Raw genomic sequence first — 18,197 nt, forward strand, 5'->3', positions numbered from 1 at the left:
TACATGTGTTTAGCTGAAATATGCCTCTATTCTCTTAATCTAGAACAGTTTCCTCAAAAATACTTTTATAACGTTTTCTTGTTGGAAAGGGGCCATTCTGTGCCTACTGACCCGCTTTTTGGATTTGTCCTAGTGTTCCCTGCAAGCTGAGAATTAGATCTAAAGACTTGATTACATTCAGGTTATATATTTATTCTTTAAAGAAATACAATAAAAAGGTCCTGTACTTTGGGTGCGATGGCTCACGCCTGTAATCACAGCACGTTAGGAGGCTGAGGCAGGCAGATCACTTGAGTCCAGGAGTTCGAGACCAGCCTGGGCAACATGGCAACACCCCCATCTCTACTAAAAATACAAAAATTAGTTTGGCATAGTGGCACATGCCTGTAGTCCCAGCTACTAGGGAGGCTGAGGCGAGAGAATCACCTGAGCCCAGGAAGTTGAGGCTGCAGTGAGCTGAGACAGTACCCCTGTATTCCGGCCTTTTTTGAGACCCTGTCTCAAAAAAAAAAGGTCCTGTACTTTTATTTTCAGGATGACTTCCGTTCCTTCTCATCCTACCTCTCTTCTCCTTTTGCTACACACAATGAAGAGGTAAAAAATTTGAATAGCACGATACAAAACTAATTGAAAATTCTCTCCACCTTTCCCAAATCAACCACCGATATAGAGTGTTATGCATTTCTATGCTTTCTATAATTTCACAACGTGCTTCCTATGTGAAAGGTTGATTTTTTAAATCATCTCAAAGATGACTTGGGAAACAAGTGTACTTCTCAAATTATTCAAACTACTGATACTTCCATTTTATTCCCATTAAACTACACAATTTGACTTCTTCGCTTAGAGACTCCACACAGACAGCCAAGGAAACCAATGACTATCTGACTGAGCCCGAACAGGACCTCCAGAATTCCCACAAGCAATAGACCTAAAAAGACTGAGAAGTGGATGAGCCTGTGTTGGTTTTCTTCAGAATTGAAGTGCAGACTAGATGCTCTCCAGCCGCTGGCCGTGACGTCATTGCTGGTGGGGTTTTTGGAGCCAGCGGGAGGCACACAGGAGTCATTGAAAAACCACCGCAAGTTGAAGTCTTCCGGGCGAATGTCACTGAAAAGCAAAAGATACAAATCAGGTATTCAGAAAATCACTGACCAAAGCAATGTAGCATTGTGCCCATAAAAGAACTAGTGAGGCCGGGCGCAGTGGCTCACGCCTGTAATCCCAGCACTTTGGGAGGCCGAGACGGGCGGATCACGAGGTCAGGAGATCGAGACCATCCTGACTAACACGGTGAAACCCCGTCTCTACTAAAAATACAAAAAAAAAAAAAAAATTAGCTGGGCGCGGTGGCGGCCGCCTGTAGTCCCAGCCACACGGGAGGCTGAGGCAGGAGAATGGCGTGAACCCGGGAGGCGGAGCTTGTGGTGAGTGGAGATCGCGCCACCGCACTCCAGCCTGGGCGACAGAGTGAGACTCCGTCTCAAAAAAAAAAAAAAAAAAAACTAGTGAAACAGAATGTACTTTTGAAATACTGTGTCCAGAAATAACAGATCGGGATTTCTGACCGTGTGTCCATATACTCTACTAGTTACAGAACTTCTGTGATATAGCCCATCATTTAACAAGCATCTCTGCAGTACATCTCTTAGGTTGAACAAAATGAAATTGCTGTTTTGGGATGTCAGAAATAGTTGAATGTCAACAGTTTTTCGTGGTTCAGCCTATTTTATTTATTCAGGTACTCTTCTACTTGCTAGATATAAAAACTAAGGAGCCTCCCCCACCACCCTTTAAATGAGCTCAGTTCTTAGTGCAGAACGGCACCTGGCATCCGCTCTTCAACCAGATGTGCAGTTTTTACTGATTAAATGTGTCTGATTAAAGTGATATGTGCCTGTTCTTAACAGGGCTATGGACAATGAGAAACTTTTAGCCCGAACACGTCTATCCCAAGATAAGTTTTTGTTTTGTCTGTTGTAGAGTAAAATTGAATGTTCTTAGGGAGTTTGCATTGCTGGATACCAGCAACTGGCATTCACCCTGGGAAAACAACAGTATCTTCAGCACATGAAATGGGAGTGTTTTGTGAAATGTGTAGTAAGCCAAGGATCACTCTCTTGTCACTTTACTAGCCTAGCCCATCTCCCCAACTAGGCTGGGAGTATCTGAGTGCTGCTACCTGCAGAGCTCAGCCTGGTGCCTGGTACACTGTGGGCTGTTGTCGTTCCTTGGGGATTTAATGTGCATAGCATCTGTGGTAGAAATCTTTAACCCTTTACTTCAAGTCTATTAGGAAGGAGACTTTCCTTGGCTTTGTTTGTTTTTGAGACAGAGTCTCCCTCTGTCATCCAAACTGGAATGCAGTGGCTTGATCTCGGCTTACTGCAACCTCCGCCTCCTGGGTTCCACCAATTCTCCTGCCTCAGCCTCCTGAGTAGCTGGGAGTAGAGGCACGCGCCACCACACCTGGCTAATTTTTGTATTTTTAGTAGTGATGCGGTTTCACCATGTTGGCCAGGCTGGTCTCAAACTCCTGACCTCAAGCGATCCACCCGCCTTGGCCTCCCAAAGTGCTGGGATTATAGGCGTGAGCCACTGTGCCTGGCCTTCCTTGGGTTTTGATTCAAAACAAATATGCTACACAAAATTTGAGGGGCTTTTCTTTTGTAATGTAGCAAGGTAAGGGAAAAGGAGAAAAAAAAAACAATTTTTTTCACGTAACTACAAAAGTAAATTCTGGTTATTTGCTAAACTGAGCAGCCTATACAGATAGCTAATGGATTAGTTTTTTTCTTCCAGTTTTTACAAATTGTGTCTAGATTCAGTCACAGAGTGATCTCAAAAGACTAAAATGAGCCACTTATTAAGTACATGTAACTCTCCAGTATTGTTTGTTATTACAAACAAATTTTGGATTCATTCCCATGCATACAGTATATTTATAATATGTCTGTATGAATCCATTGGTGGCTCTGTTCCATTTAGGCCTACAGGCAAGGCTCTGCATTTTATTTATTGTGTTTTTATTAAGTTTTTAAAATTGTAAATGTAATATTTGCTCATGGTTTACAAATTTAATTCAGAAGTGTAGAAAGTAAATGTTCTCTTCACTGTCCGAGGGAGTCCCCTATTTCCATTCTCCATGGATGAAAGTTAAGTTTCTGGTGTATATTTGCATAATTTTTTAATATACATACACATATGTAACTGTAGATTTTTGAAAGAGAAGCATAAGCCATTTGAGATCGGCTAGTCCTTTTAGACAATATCTAAAAGTCCTTTTAGAGCATTGTAAATCTAAGGATTCCTCCATTTTTATGTGGGGTTGTGCTAACTGGCGTTAATGTACTAAATTCCTAAGAATCTCTGCCAGCAGTTGCATCAAATAAAAGCATGGCATACAAGTACTGCATTAGTCTAAGCCAACTAGTTCAACTGTGTAAGACAGTAAGCCTGTGAAAATCAACTTACTTACCTGATGTTTTTCAATGAAAATTCACAATTGGCAGTACTGTTGCCTTGAGAATTACACATGAGGGGACCTTCTAAGAGAGCCTGGATGGATATCAGCATGCAATACAGAGCACCAATGACTGTGATTACACTGAAAAGTGATGAAAGAAACATCTGAAAAATAAAATAGAGCCATTTGCACACATTATTACATGTTCCTGATCTGTTTCAAGTTTCAGGAGCATATGCAGTCTTTTTTTAATCCAGTCACCCTAAAATCCTGGATCTTAAGATCACAGTTTGATTAGGTGTGAATGATACAAGAAGGCAGAGGGCAAAGTCTCTGCTATTTGATTACACTCTCTAAAAGATGGTTGGGGCCGGCCGTGGTGGCTCATGCCTGTAATCCCAACATTTTGGGAGGCCAAGGTGGGTGGATCCCCTGAGGTCAGGAGTTCAAGACCAACTTGGCCAACATGGCAAAACCCCCTCTCTACTAAAAATACAAAAAATTAGCCGGGCTTAGTGGTGGGTGCCCAGCTGCTTGGGAGGCTGAGGCAGGAGAATCGCTTGAACCTGGGAGGCAGTGATCTGAGATTGCACCATTGCACTCCACTCTGGGTGGGTGACAGAACAAGACTCTGTCAAAAACAAAAAACAAAAAAACATGCTTTGGCTTGTCACTGTCTCTGAAAAATCTCAACTTTCATGTTCCTGAGCCTCATCTGTTTCTTCTGATCACTGAGATTTAGTTCCTCCCTGTTTTGTGTACTTCCTACTTCATAGAATCTTGACTGGATCTTTTTTTTTTTTTTTTTTTTTTTTTTTTTGAGAAGGAGTCTCGCTCTGTCGCCCGGGCTGGAGTGCAGTGGCCGGATCTCAGCTCACTGCAAGCTCCGCCTCCCGGGTTCACGCCATTCTCCTGCCTCAGCCTCCTGAGTAGGTGGGACTACAGGCGCCCACCACCTCGCCTGGCTAGTTTTTTGTATTTTTTAGTAGAGACGGGGTTTCACTGTGTTAGCCAGGATGGTCTCGATCTGCTGACCTTGTGATCCGCCAGTCTCAGCCTCCCAAAGTGCTGGGATTACAGGCTTGAGCCACCGCGCCCGGCCTTGACTGGATCTTAACTACCTTTATCTTCATGCCTGGTCTCTTGGCTCCCAAGTGTTTCGCCCTGATGCTTTAAGTGAATTTGACCCTGATGCTTTAAGTGGCCAGTGGCCAGCATCCTGCAGTGATCAGTCATCAGCATAGAGTTAGAACAGGACTTCCCAACCTCAGCACCAGTGACATTTGCACACTTTGCTGTGGGGCCTTTCCTGTGCAGTATAGTATATTTAGCAGCATCCCTGCTTTCTACCTCATAGATGCCAATATCACCCCCCCACACACACCCCTGCCACCTCCAGCCCAGTTCTGACAACCAAAATTGTCTCCAGACATTGCCAAATATCCTCTTGGGGTGGAGGTGGGTGGGTAAAATAACCCGCCGGTTGAGAACCACTGTGTTACAAAGATCGTACACATCTTTATTTCATGAGTCAGTCATGAGAACAGAAGAAGGCAGGGAATTTGGCATAGGAAATGGAATGAAAGTTAGCGTTTGTTTTTCAAAAAATAAGCTCTTAGGCCAGGCACGGTGGCTCGTGCCTGTAATCCCAGCACTTTGGGAGGCCAAGGGGGGCAGATCGCTGGAGCCCAGGACTTCAAGACCAGCCTGGACAACATATTGAGACCCCATCTCTAAAAGAAAAAAAAAAAAAAAAGGAAACTTTTGTATTGTTTCAGTGAAGTTGTTAGTCACTGATGATGATTTCAAAATCAGCAGAAATGAAGTGAGGGAATGCTTTTCCTTTTCCTTTGCGGGAATAATGCAACCCCCCACAGGATTTGTGTGTTGTATTCTTGAGACCTGCCTTTTATGAGTGCAGAATAAGGTGACTACCTATAGAGTTGTGTTGAGGGATGTTGTACTTTACATATATTATTTAATTCTTTTCATAACCCCAAGAGATAGATACTATTATTATTTCCATTTTATGGATGAGAAAATTGTGTATCATGGAGATGGACGAAACTTGTCAGGCTCTCACAGCTGGGAAGCACTTTAATCACTATACTTCTTGCAGCCAAACGTTCACAATGATGGATTTCAAGTCTACTTCAAATCCTGATTCTTCCATGCTACTGTGACTTGTGCAGTTACTTAAATTTACTCATCAAGAAGTGCCTGATGTTTATTTTTAGCCATCTATTTTATATATATAATATATAATTATATATAAATAAATATATATAATATAAATATATTATAATAAGCAAATATGTTATATAAATATATATTATATAAATAATATATAATTATATATAAAATACATTTCCATATAACTATATACATTATACATAATTATATATTATATATACATAATTATATATATATTATATATAATTTTTTTTTGAGACGGAGCCTTTCTTTGTTTCCCAGGCTAGAGTGCAGTGGCGCTATCTGGGCTCACTGTAACCTCTGCCTCCCGGGTTCAAGAAATTCTCCTGCCTCAGCCTCCCAAGTAGCTGGGCAGGTGCCCACCACCACACCTGGCTAATTATTATTTTTATTTTTATTTTTTTATATTTTTAGTAGAGACACAGTTTCACCATGTTGGCCAGGCTGGTTTCAAACTCCTGACCTCAAGTGATCTGCCCACCTCAGCCACCCAAAGTGCTGGGATTACAGGCGTGAGCCACCGCGCCTGGTCGTATTATCTTTGAGTTCTCATCACTTGACAAAAGGCCTGGCTTTAGAAAGTGATTCCAGGCATCTGTATTTCCCCTAAAGGGGATTCACTTAAATGATTCAGCAAAACCATTTTGTATTCAGAAGCAAAATTAAGAACTGGAAAAAGGGAAGAAGCAAGGAACAGTTAAAACAGGGGACAAGCCTTGGTCAACCCTTTCCCTTCCTCCCAAGATGTAGCCTTTGCCACTCGTCTCATGTTTTGGTCTTATCTAGGCTTCAAAGACACCAGGTACGACTTAAACACCAGTTCTTAGAGGATACACCCATAGGAAAAGCCTATGTAAGTGTTTTGATATTTTTGATTTCAGGAATTCAGAAATGTCTCAGGATGTCGAGAATGTTGTGAGCACCATATAGAAAAGATACAAAGTCAAATTCCAAATTGTTATCATTTACAAAGAAAAGTGACAGGGAAGGGAAACTGAAAATTAGTGTTTATTGAATACCTAAAATGTATTCAGAACAAAAATAGACGAACTAATTAGCATAATTATTGTAATCCTAGGTAAATATCAAATGTCAGAAAAAAAGGGTAATTTTTTAAAATATGAATCTTCCATTATGGATAGAAATATCTGGCTTTTTTTTTTTTAAGCAGCGGTTCTAACGCCTGGCCGAATTATCTTGAGTGCTTTTGAAAAATACTGATGCAGAATCTCTGGGGGCCACCCAGGCATTGGTATTTTTTAAATCTCTTGAGATGATTCTAACAGAGTCTTACTCATCTATTGCCCAGGCTGAAGTGCAATGGTGCGATCTTGGCTCACTGCAACCTTTGCCTCCTGGGTTCAAGCGATTCTCCTGCGTCAGCCTCCTGAGTATCTGGGATTACAGGCATGGGCTGCCACGCCCAGCTAATTTTTGTATTTATAGTAGAGACGGGGGTTTCACCACGTTGGCCAGGCTGGTCTCGAATTCCTGACCGCAAGTGATCCTCCCACCTCAGCCTCCCAAAGTGCTGTGAGCCACCGTGCCCGGCCTAATGTTCCCATCCATCTGAGAACCATTGCTTTGAAAGCTCAAGCTCGGCCAAGCAGATTTACTGTGACTGCTTGCTTTCAATCTACCTCTTCCACAGGGAACTATGAGAGCCCTTATGTTGCTTGATAGCCATGTTCAGGGCATAAAGATTGTGAATTGTGGGGTGCTCCAGTGGTTTTGGATAAAAATCCACTTACTAGTGTGCTACACTGGCAAATTATTTACTTTCTCTGAGCATCCGTTCCTTCATGAATAAAACACACATCTTACTTTTTCCTACTTAAGGGTTTTGTGAGAGCATATCTGAAGGTGTTCTGAGCAGAGTGACACTCAGGTTAATGAATCTTAATTTACTTTTAACTTCATTACGACTTTATACATAGTGGGTAGGTATTAAATGTTTTGGGGGGAAAAACCTGGCAGCTCCTTTGATTGAACTGGATAAGGGCAGTTGTCATTCTAATCCCAGCAAACCAGTCTGTCATTGCATGAGAGAACTGAGTCCATTTCCCCTGAGTATTTTATATACGCCACAAAAATATCACACCTGAGTATTATGAAACTGATTGCAGATGTGGGTGTGACTTATAAATCTCCTTTCTTTGAAAACCTTTAGACTGAGGAAAGGACAATCCACCAAAGACTGAGGAAGGGGCAGAAGGCCGACTCTAACTGTTTGTGGGACAAAAAAAACCCTTCTCACTTTTTCTATTTCTATATAATCATCCTAAATAGCATGTTTTGGCCAGGCGCAGTGGCTCAGACCTGTAATCCCAACACTTTGGTAGGCTGAGGTGGGCAGATCCCTTGAGGTCAGGAGTTTGAGACCAGCCTGACCAACATGTTGAAACCCCATCTCTACTAAAAATACAAAAATTAGCTGGGGCGTGGTGGTGCGCACTCATAGTCCCAGCTATTCAGGAGGCTGAGGCAGGAGAATTGCTTGATCCCGGGAGGCAGAGGTTGCAGTGAACCGAGATTACACCACTGCACTCCAGTCTCGGCAACAGAACGAGACCCTGTCTCTAAATAAATAAATAAAAATAGCATGTTTCTAAGGCTGTGGTTCTGTCAACGGAGCCCCACTGTGATTCGATAGACATAAGTGACTCAGTGTGGGTTTGCTTAGATAGCAGTAACTGTTTATGCACTTCTGCCTCCATGCCGACTGCTCCATACTTACTCCAGTTCTGTTGTTGCAGCATTCTCTTTTCCTTGCTGTCAAGGACATTGTTGTTGCTGGAATGGCCTGGAAATGACATCAACAGGAAAGATGAGTATTATTACTTCTCATCAGAAGAAAAAATAGTAATCTTCACCTTCCATTTACCACCGGTTGTGGGAAATCAAGCCTCAAAGAACAAAAAGGGAATTTGGCAATATCCGTGGTTTTGTGAACCTTGTCATCCCAGTTTCAACCAGAAAGATTAAAAGTGGTGGCGGGAACGGGGGAATTCAAGACAGCAGTTTTGAAGTCTTCTATCTACATTCTTAGTTCACTCTGAGTCATCTGCAGAGAACTAGATTTTGAATAGATTAGGATGACTTATTTACATATTATTTTTGGAAGAAATGTTTCTGAAAGAATTGTCTGCATCATCCAAACTCTGTTAGTTGTTTGTTTGTTTAAAGAGTAGGGGCCTCATTCTGTTACCCAGGCTGGAGTGCAGTGATACGAGCATAGCTCACTGTAGCCTTAAACTCCTGGGCTCAAATAATCCTCCTGCCTTAGCCTCCTGAGTAGCTAGAACCACAGGTATAGGCCACCACACCTGGCTAATTTTTAAAATATTTCTGTAGAGGCAAGATCTCACTCTGTTGCCCAGACTGGTCCTGAACTCCTGGTCTCAAGAAAATCTCCTGCCTTGTGCCCCTAAAGTGCTTGGACTAAAGATGTGAGCCATCATACCTGGCCCAATTTTCCAGAAATTGTATGAATTATTCTGGCAAACCTGCAGAAAAGAAGTTGATGGTTTTGTTTGCCTGGCAGTTGGGAACAAATCATTCTGTCACCACCCACTCCCACTAGCCTTTCTTTTCCCAGGATCCCAGCTATCTTGCTGGTTTCCCCAAACTTATATTTGAGAATTATTTGTGGTTCCACGTTCTCCTTTCTCTTCCTATATCCATGATATGTAATGATCTCACTTTATACATTGATGCTCAGAAATCTATAGATCGCATTCTGTCTTCAGGGAAATACATGTTGCCAAGGAAAACTGTAAGAAAGAACACCATATTCTCAGGACTTGGGTTTCAATTTTTAGTAAGATCTAGGCAGCAGCTATGACTAGAAATTCTTACTGGAAGGAGTTTTGTATCATTGAAGGGTGGAATGTAAATTATTTCCTTCCACTTGAGAAATTTTAGGCATCGGTTTTCTGCCATCTCAGCACAGCTGCCCTTGAGTGGTTTTCCTCTCTCCTTCTACTCCCGTTCTCTAACATTTTCCCGAGCTCTGACTACATGCCAGGCACTGTTACAGGCGCTTTACATGCCTTAGTTTATTCCATCCTCATAATAATCCTATCAGGTAGGTGCTATTATTATTCCCATTTTACCAATGAGAAGACTGAGGCATAGAAAGTTTGAGTAATTTGTCTTTCTTAGGCAAACGACTCAAATTGTCCTTCTATTTTCTTAGTAGAAGGGTTGGGATTCAAAACTAGTCATTTGGCCAGGCGCGGTGGCTCACGTCTGTAATCCCAGCACTTCAGGAGGCCAAGGTGGGTGGATCACGAGGTCAGGAGATTGAGACCATCCTGGCCAACATGAGAAAACCCCGTCTCTACTAAAAATACAAAAATTAGCTGGGCGTGGTGGTGCACACCTGTAGCCCCAGCTGCTCAGGAGGCTGAGGCAGGAGAATCACTTGAACCTGGGAGACAGAGGTTGCAGTTAGCTGAGATCACGCCATTGCACTCCAACCTGGTGACAGCGAGACTCCGTCTCAAAACAACAACAAAAAAAACCTAGTCATTTGGGGTGCAGAGCCCAGACGGTTTTTTGTTTTGTTTTTTTGAGACAGGGTCTCACTCTGTCACCCAGGCTGAAGTGCAATGGCATGATCACGGTTCACTGCAGCCTCAGCATCCAGGGCTCAAGAGATCCTCCTACCTCACCCTCCCGAGTTGTTGGGACTACAAGTGCATGCCATCATGCCCCATTATTTTTAATTTATTTTGAGGGGCATTTTTTGTAGAGATGGGGGTTTTGCCATGTTGCCCAGGCTGGTCTCGAACTCCTGGGCTCAAGTGATTGCCTCGGCCTCCTAAAGTGTTGAGATTACAGGTGAGCCTCTGTACTCAGCCGGGTCTCTCAATCCCTATTCCACACTGACTCAAGTCTTACCATTCTCCCCTATTCCTACCTAGAGTTTGTTCATTCTCATCTTCCCTGCTGCCTTCACCCTTGCTCATCTCATTGTCCTTCCAGTTACTCCCTCTCTGATTCATTTATTCAAGGCCACATCCGCCTTTCTTCTTTCAGCACAGGTTTAAAGTTTATGCCTCTTTACAAGGCAGCTTTCCTAACAAACCTCTCTCCATCTGATGATGTATTGCCTCCATGTCACTTTGTGTTGTTATCAAGCTTGCTTACACATTGCCTTGAACACCACCACACTTCTTATTTAGAGGCCACATGTGTATATGGCTGCCCAGCCACCTTGGAACATAGCTGAAAGCCCGGAAGAAAAGGGAAAAGAAATTCTAGCTCCCAAATAGGTGTCAGTATTCATGCACTAAACATCTTTTATTGTACACATAAGCTATACTGCCTTTTGAGCTTACAGGACAAATCATTTATAACAGGAATTGGCAAACTATGGCCCACCACCTCTTTCTTGTAAATAAAGTTTTATTGGAACACAATCACATCCATTTATTTACATACTGTCTATGGCTACTTTTGTGCTCCAACAGTAGAGTTAAATTGTGTGGAAGAGGCCAGGCGCAGTGGCTCATGCCTGTAATCCCAGCACTTTGGGAGGCCAAGGTAGGCGTATCACGAGGTCGGGAGATCGAGACCATCCTGGCCAACATCGTGAAACCCTGTCTCTACTAAAATACAAAAAATTAGCCGGGCTTGGTGGTACGTGCTTGTAGTCCCAGCTATCGGGGAGCCTGAGGCAGAGGAATCACTTCAACCCGGGAGACAGAGGTTGCAGTGAGCCAAGATCGCACCACTGCACTCCAGCCTGGTGACAGAGCAAGACTCCGTCTCAAAAAAAAAAAAAAAATTGTGTGGAAGAGGCTGGTTTGTAAACCTAAAATAGTCAATGAATATTTACAGTTTGCCAGCCACAGATTGAGAAAAATAATGATTCTTTCAAAAGAAAGTGCCAGTGTACTCCAGCCTAGGATGACAAAGCGAGACCCTGTCTAAAAAAAAAAAAAAAAAAAAAAAAATGTGGATTGACATTGCAACTTAAATGGATAAATTATTCTGTTTTCCTTGTTGATGCAAACTGAACTCTGCTAACTTTCATGAAGATAAGTTTATTTGAGAGTTGCTAAATATTTACTTTCATGATTCGCTTACAAAGGGATTTTGTAAAGGGACAATTACTTACAGTGTATTAGTCACCACCCCACTGACTTCAAGGCGTGTTAACACATCTTTGTAATGCTGTTACTGGTAATTTGACAACTCACTGTGGTTTCAGCTGCTTTCCCATTCAGAGCTATGGAAATTGGAGGGGGCTCTTCAGAGGACAGACGCTAAAACTGTGAATGGTGTGTGTGTATGTCTGAATTATATATAAATTTTCCAGATAATTTCCTGCCAAAATGAATAATCATGAGAACACGCTTTCACATTTCCTAAGCATATTTTGAATGCCTGAGTTTTTATAAAATTAAATGTCTTGCTAGTCTTTTGTTTTTAAAAAGAAAAGTAATATTGTCCATTTTTTCTTACAGAAACCCGTAATTGTATTTAGTTTTAGAAGTTATATGATTTTACAAATGAAGTACAAAAAAACTTCAGACCATTAAAAATTCTGTGATGAAATTCAGACTTTTGGGGGTCCTCTAAGAAATTGAACATGAGAGTAACACACAAAGTCATAGCTCATTACAAATATCAAAACTATATTTTGCAGCCAGTCATGGTGGCTCATGCCTGTAATTCTGGCACTTTGGGAGGCCAAGACAGAAGGATTGCTTGAACCCAGGAGTGTGACCCCAACCTGGGCAATATAGTGAGACCCTATCTCCAAAAAAAAAACAAAAAAAAAAAAATTGGGACAGAGTCTCACTCTGTCACCTAGACTGGAATGCAGTGGCACAATCTTGGCTCTCTGCAACTTCCACCTCCGGGTTCAAGTGATTCTCCTGCCTCAGCTTCCCGAGTAGCTGGGATTAGAGGTATGCACCACCATGCCCGGCTAATTTTTGTATTTTTTGGTAGAAACGGGTTTCTCTATGTTGGCCAGGCTGGTTTCGAACTCCTGACCTCAGGTGATCCACCTCAGTGTCTCAAGGTGCTGAGATTACAGGCATAAGCCACCACACCTGGCCAAAAAAGGTTTTTAAGATAAGCTGGGCATCATGGTGCATGCCTATAGTCCCAGCTACTTAGGAGGCTGAAGGGGGAGGATCACTTAATCCCAGGAGGTTGAGGATGCAGTGAGCTGTGCTCACAGCACTGCATTCTAGCCTGGGTGACAGAGCATGACCTTGTCTCAAAAACAATGACCCAAAAAAAAAAAAAAAAAACCCCACAAAAGTATATTTTACAAATGTTTGTCATGCATAAAATCTCATCTGTTTAACTTTCAACAATTTTTTTTTTTTTTTTTTTGAGATGGAGTCTCGCTCTGTTGCCCAGGCTGGAGTGCAGTGGCATGATCTCAGCTCACCGCACGCTCCGCCTCCCGGGTTCATGCCATTCCCCTGCCTCAGCCTCCCGAGTAGCTGGGACTACAGGTGCCCACCACCACGCCTGGCTAATTTTTTGTATTTTTAGTAGAGATGGGGTTTCACCGTGTTAGCCAGGATGATCTTGGTCTCCTGACCTCGTGATCTGCCCACCTCAGCCTCCCAAAGTGCTGGGATTACAGACATGAGCAACTGTGCCCAGCCAACTTTCAACAATTTGTTCTCTATTAAGACTTCAATAACTGACTTTGATGAGTTGCTCTTATCTAATAAGTGAACTCAATGAATAAGCATGATTAAGATCAGGCTCACAATTAACCTTATATAAAATAAAATGGCCTTTCTGTTTATATGTTTTCAAGGAAACATTTTGAGGTCTTTTTAAAAATACTCAAACAAATAACATTTGTATCGGTTTTTCCATTTAAAGTTAAGTACATCACATTTTTACTTAGTCATGGTTTTAGAAGATGAAAAGTTCACCTCCGTTTTAAGTAAGTCATGAAGCCATAAAATGAATATATTTCATGATGTAATCAATAATGAATTCCATAGTTTGTATAATTATCTACTTCCTGCAAAACCCCATTTTTGGTAACAATACTAATTTGAAACACTACAGTAATCTTGGAAAGATTTCAAGAACTATGACCAAAGTGCTTATCACGGGCAGTGATTTCTTCTCTAATAACTTTTTTGTGTGGTTACAAGTATATTGAAAGCTCAATATTTTGAACTAGTGGGTATTTTCATGGATGTTGTAAAGGACATATTAATAAGTCCCTTTGAAAAAGACTTTGTTCCACATTCTGTATCCATCTGAGGATCATGAAAATATACGTGTAGTCTGAACCCTTTTTACCACCCACCTGTTTGCCTGTGGGCTTAGCCTCTGTCTATAAAGTTCATATTGGACTTTTCAAAGAGTTGTCTGATGCTTTAATGACATTCTATACTACTGAATAATAGAGATAGTCTGATGTGGATATCTTCGATAATACTTGCTGAGGGTGATAAAGTAAAGTTAGCTGTAGAACAAGGAAGTTCAGATTCTCTGAAACTGTTCCACAAGTTTCTGTAATCTTTCTGTGATTCAGTTTCCTGGTCACTTAACTTTATGGATTAATTTATAGATTATGTCTTTCACCTCTGGCTGCCCTGAGACAGGTGTTGAGGACTATGGTACTAGCACTGGTGGAAAAACAGTTTTGACGTCAGATGTATCTGGAACTGGGTGTCACATCCATTAGGTGACCTTGTTAACATTCCTAACTTTCTGTGTGCTGGCCTGTAAAATACAAGTGATAATAAACACACACATTATTATAGAGACTAAATGAGATAACAAGGTAATGAATGAACCCAGTAGATGGCCCTTGGCAGATGGCCAATAAATGACTTATGTCCTTCTGTCTGTTTTTCTCTGTCTCTTCTCTCCCTGCCACACCTGCCACCATCCTAAAATGAAGAATACAGGAGATGTAGGTATGTGTCATCACCACCTCAGACTCCTTTAATGCTAATACTTTTTTTTTTTTATCTCATGGGATTTGTGGCAGAGCCAATTTATATCTAATGCTGCATGAGTTATTCTAAGTGGATTGTCTTAACTCGGGAACTTTGAGGAGCTTCATGGAAATTGCTATCGTTAAGTTATGCTCAGCCAGCTGCTCCTGGCTTCTGGTGTAAGCAAATGCAAAAGAGGCTTCTACTACTCAAATAGAGAGACGCCTTCTACAGGGGAGAAAACAGACACAAGGATGTATGGTTGCTTCACGCTGTTGAGTTGCAATGTGTTTTCTGTCTCTCAGCCTGGAAGAGAGCATTCATGGCAGTGTGAAGAAATAGCCCAAAACTTTCCAAAAGCTTTTGCTTTAATTAGATCTTTCTACCTAAAGCAGAGGAACAGATTCCTTGTGATGGTAAAGGAAGAGGGTTTTTGTAAATCTGAGGATAAGACCAGCAGCAGTAACTGATCATAATTAAGAATCAGTGATTCAAGTAGAAAACTATGTTCTGAATTTTTTTAAAAAATCACCTCCACAGCCACAAAAAAAGGAATGAGATCATGTCCTCTGCAGGGACGTGGATGGAGCTGGAGGCCATTATCCTTAACAAATTAATGCATGAACAGAAAACCAAAAACCGCATGTTCTCACTCATAAGTGGGAGGTAAATGATGAGAACACATGAGCACATAAAAGGGAACAACACACACTGAGACCTGGTGGAGGGTGGAGGGTGGAGGGTGGAGGGTGGGAGGAGGGAGAGGATCAGGCAAAATAAACAATGGGTAGTAGGCTTAATACCTGGGTGATGAAATAATCTGTACAACAAACCCCCAAGACACACGTTTACCTAGCTAACAAACCTGCACATGTACCTCTGAACTTAAAAGTTAAAAAAAAGTTAAACTAAAATCACCTCCGTGTTTATTATCTCTAAAACACTGATAATGTCAGTCCTTACAGCTTGCTCTCTCTCTCTCTCTCTCTCTCTCTCTCTCTCTCTCTCTCTGTCTTACACACACACACACACGTTCATTTATCTGGCACTAACTAAACCCCATAGTGACATAACAAACAAAAACACGCCTCTTGGATGCTGAATTATCAACTTCAACATCCACATCCCCATTTTACACATATAGAAACAAAACCATAGGATAAATGATTTGCTTGCAGTGATATATATTGGAGGCAGAAGCATAGCTGAGGTATTCTGCCAGATTTGAAAGCAGCTTTCCCTATACAAATGGGTCCTACCCAGGCCTACTGCACCAGAATTCTCAGGAGAAAATCCGTAAATCTAACTATTGCAAGTGCCTCAGGTGACTCATGCCAGTTACATTCAGGAGTTCCAGACTGCACTGCTCTGCTGCAGATTTCAACAAAGGTAGACCTAGTAACAATCATCAAACTATTCAACAAGCTCCATGTCCTAGGATCTATGTAACAGCTGAGTCAAAAAGTCCTTGAGACCAGAGACCCAGGATTTTAAGTCCATATCTCTTAGCCCAACTCCCTTCAGGTACAGGCAATGCAACATTCATGGCTCGTAATTACCATCATCCAGGCCAGTCATCATACATGGGAATGTTTCTACTCATTCCTATTAAGCAACCTCTTGCTCCTATTGCACTTTCTGTGAATACTTAGAGACTGGTATGGAGCAATGGAAAGTTGAAGGAACTAATTCAGAAAGTCCCTAATTCTAACCATAAAGCTTGGAAGAGCAGCCCTACCTGTGCAGAAATGTGAGAGATAATAACCCAGCCAACTTCTATCAATTTATTTATTTTTTGGCCCAGCTCTCTATCCTATACCACATAGTGTACTTTATTTAAATTACCATTCTTCACTGATGACCAAATAAATTAATGCCATACCACTGCTCCAAATTGTATCATAAGCCAAGACGTAGTTAACTGCAAGACTGAAAGATAGCTTTTAGGATTGTGGTGAAATAGGCAGGCCCTTCTTCACATCAACTCATATGACTGTTACTCACCATCAGACCTGCTCCTATAATTCCTGGGAACCACCACTCAAAGCAAGAGATGGGGTTTTGAGAAGATCGGTCTTCCTCAATTAAGCTGACAATTAGAGGTATCGCATTGAGAACTACTCCTAACAGCAGTAGAACCAGCAGGCTGAATCCATTGCAGGATGTCCATCCCTCGCAGCAGGTCATGGTCACCCCGGCTCAGTTAGAAACGTTGTCAAGGTGGCTATGCTTGCATGGTACTGTGTTGCCTTTTATCCCAATATTCTGGTTAAAATTTAACGCTAATAAAAAATGAATAGTGGAAAGTAGTTCAGAGTCCAATAGGGTAGGACATTATGACGACTATGATGGGAAATGAGAAAATAATTCTATATTATGATGGGGTGAAGGAAGGAAAGCAGAAAAAAAATCTATGAGATAAATTTATGCAAGAAGATAGGCTTACGATAAGCTCCTTTAATATACTCCCTTATTAGTATGGCTTCTAAAAAGTAAAAACAGAAATATCCAGCTAAACTATATTTTCCTGTCCTATTGATATTATTACCAGCTATGGAAGTTTCTTTCTTTGAAATTATTCAACAAGAAAATGAACACATATGAGATGCGGGGAAAAGTATTTTTTCTGCTGCAAATATTAGAGTTTATTTCAAGCTGTATGCTCACATACACAAAATAAAATGTTTATGTCATATTATTTCCGTGTTGCAGACTAACCCATCTGGAGATAGCCCACCTAAGACATGTGAGAGTTTTGGCTAATGCTACCAGACTGAAAGATAGCAATAGGAGAGAGATTGGATGACGAGGTTATCGTATTTTATTTAAGCCCTTGAACACTTACTTGGCCATGTACAGTACTACATCTCCAGACTGTGGTTCCACATTGCTTCTCTACAAGCTTGTGAGCTCCTCGAGAAAAGACTATCAGTTGGGATAGGCTTTAAAATACAAAATTTCTGGCCAGCTGCAGTGGCTCACACCTGTAATCCCAGCACTTTGGGAGGCCAAGACGAGAGGATCACCTGAGGTCAAGAGTTGGAGACCAGTCTGGCCAACATGGCAAAACCCCCATCTGTTCTAAAAAAACAAAAAGTAGCCAAGCGTGGTGGCACGCACCTGTGATCCCAGCTACTTGGGAGGCTGAGGCAGGAGAATCACTTTAACCTGGGAGGTGGAGGTTGCCACGAGCCAAGATTGCATCACTGCACTCCAGCCTAGGCGACAGAGTGAGACTCCGTCTCAAAAAACAAAAACAATACAAAAGTTCTTGCTTATGCTAACTGACCATCCTGATCTCAATGGGGTCCATGCTCATGGTAGTTCCTGAAAGACCTAGACTGGCAGAGGCAGCATCTTGATCCAGGCTTCCACAGTTGCAGAGGCAGGGTACAAAAATGTGGTGAGCCGCATACTGGATCTATATGTTTCTGCCCAGAAGCGACCCACATCACTTCTGTTCACATTTCATTGGCCAAAAAAGTCACTCAGTTATGCATGAGTTCAGGTCGGTGGAAATACAAGCCAATATGTCTAGGAGAAAAGATTGGGATGTTAGGCAGTTCTAATCTCTA

General features: G+C 41.8%; 1 protein-coding gene across 1 annotated transcript; it reads right to left on the bottom strand.

Annotated features, from left to right (window-relative positions):
• Positions 1–634: 634 nt before the first annotated feature.
• On the bottom strand, positions 635–16,841 carry TM4SF20 (transmembrane 4 L six family member 20). Its single transcript, NM_001194504.2, is given in 4 exon segments — positions 635–1,110; positions 3,479–3,630; positions 8,418–8,483; positions 16,627–16,841. Coding segments are annotated over 4 exon segments (690 nt in total). The 5' UTR covers positions 16,810–16,841; the 3' UTR covers positions 635–821.
• Between the last annotated feature and the right edge of the window lie 1,356 nt (positions 16,842–18,197).

Source organism: Macaca mulatta, chromosome 12 (genome assembly GCF_049350105.2).
Source record: "Macaca mulatta isolate MMU2019108-1 chromosome 12, T2T-MMU8v2.0, whole genome shotgun sequence".
Taxonomy (NCBI): domain Eukaryota; kingdom Metazoa; phylum Chordata; class Mammalia; order Primates; family Cercopithecidae; genus Macaca; species Macaca mulatta.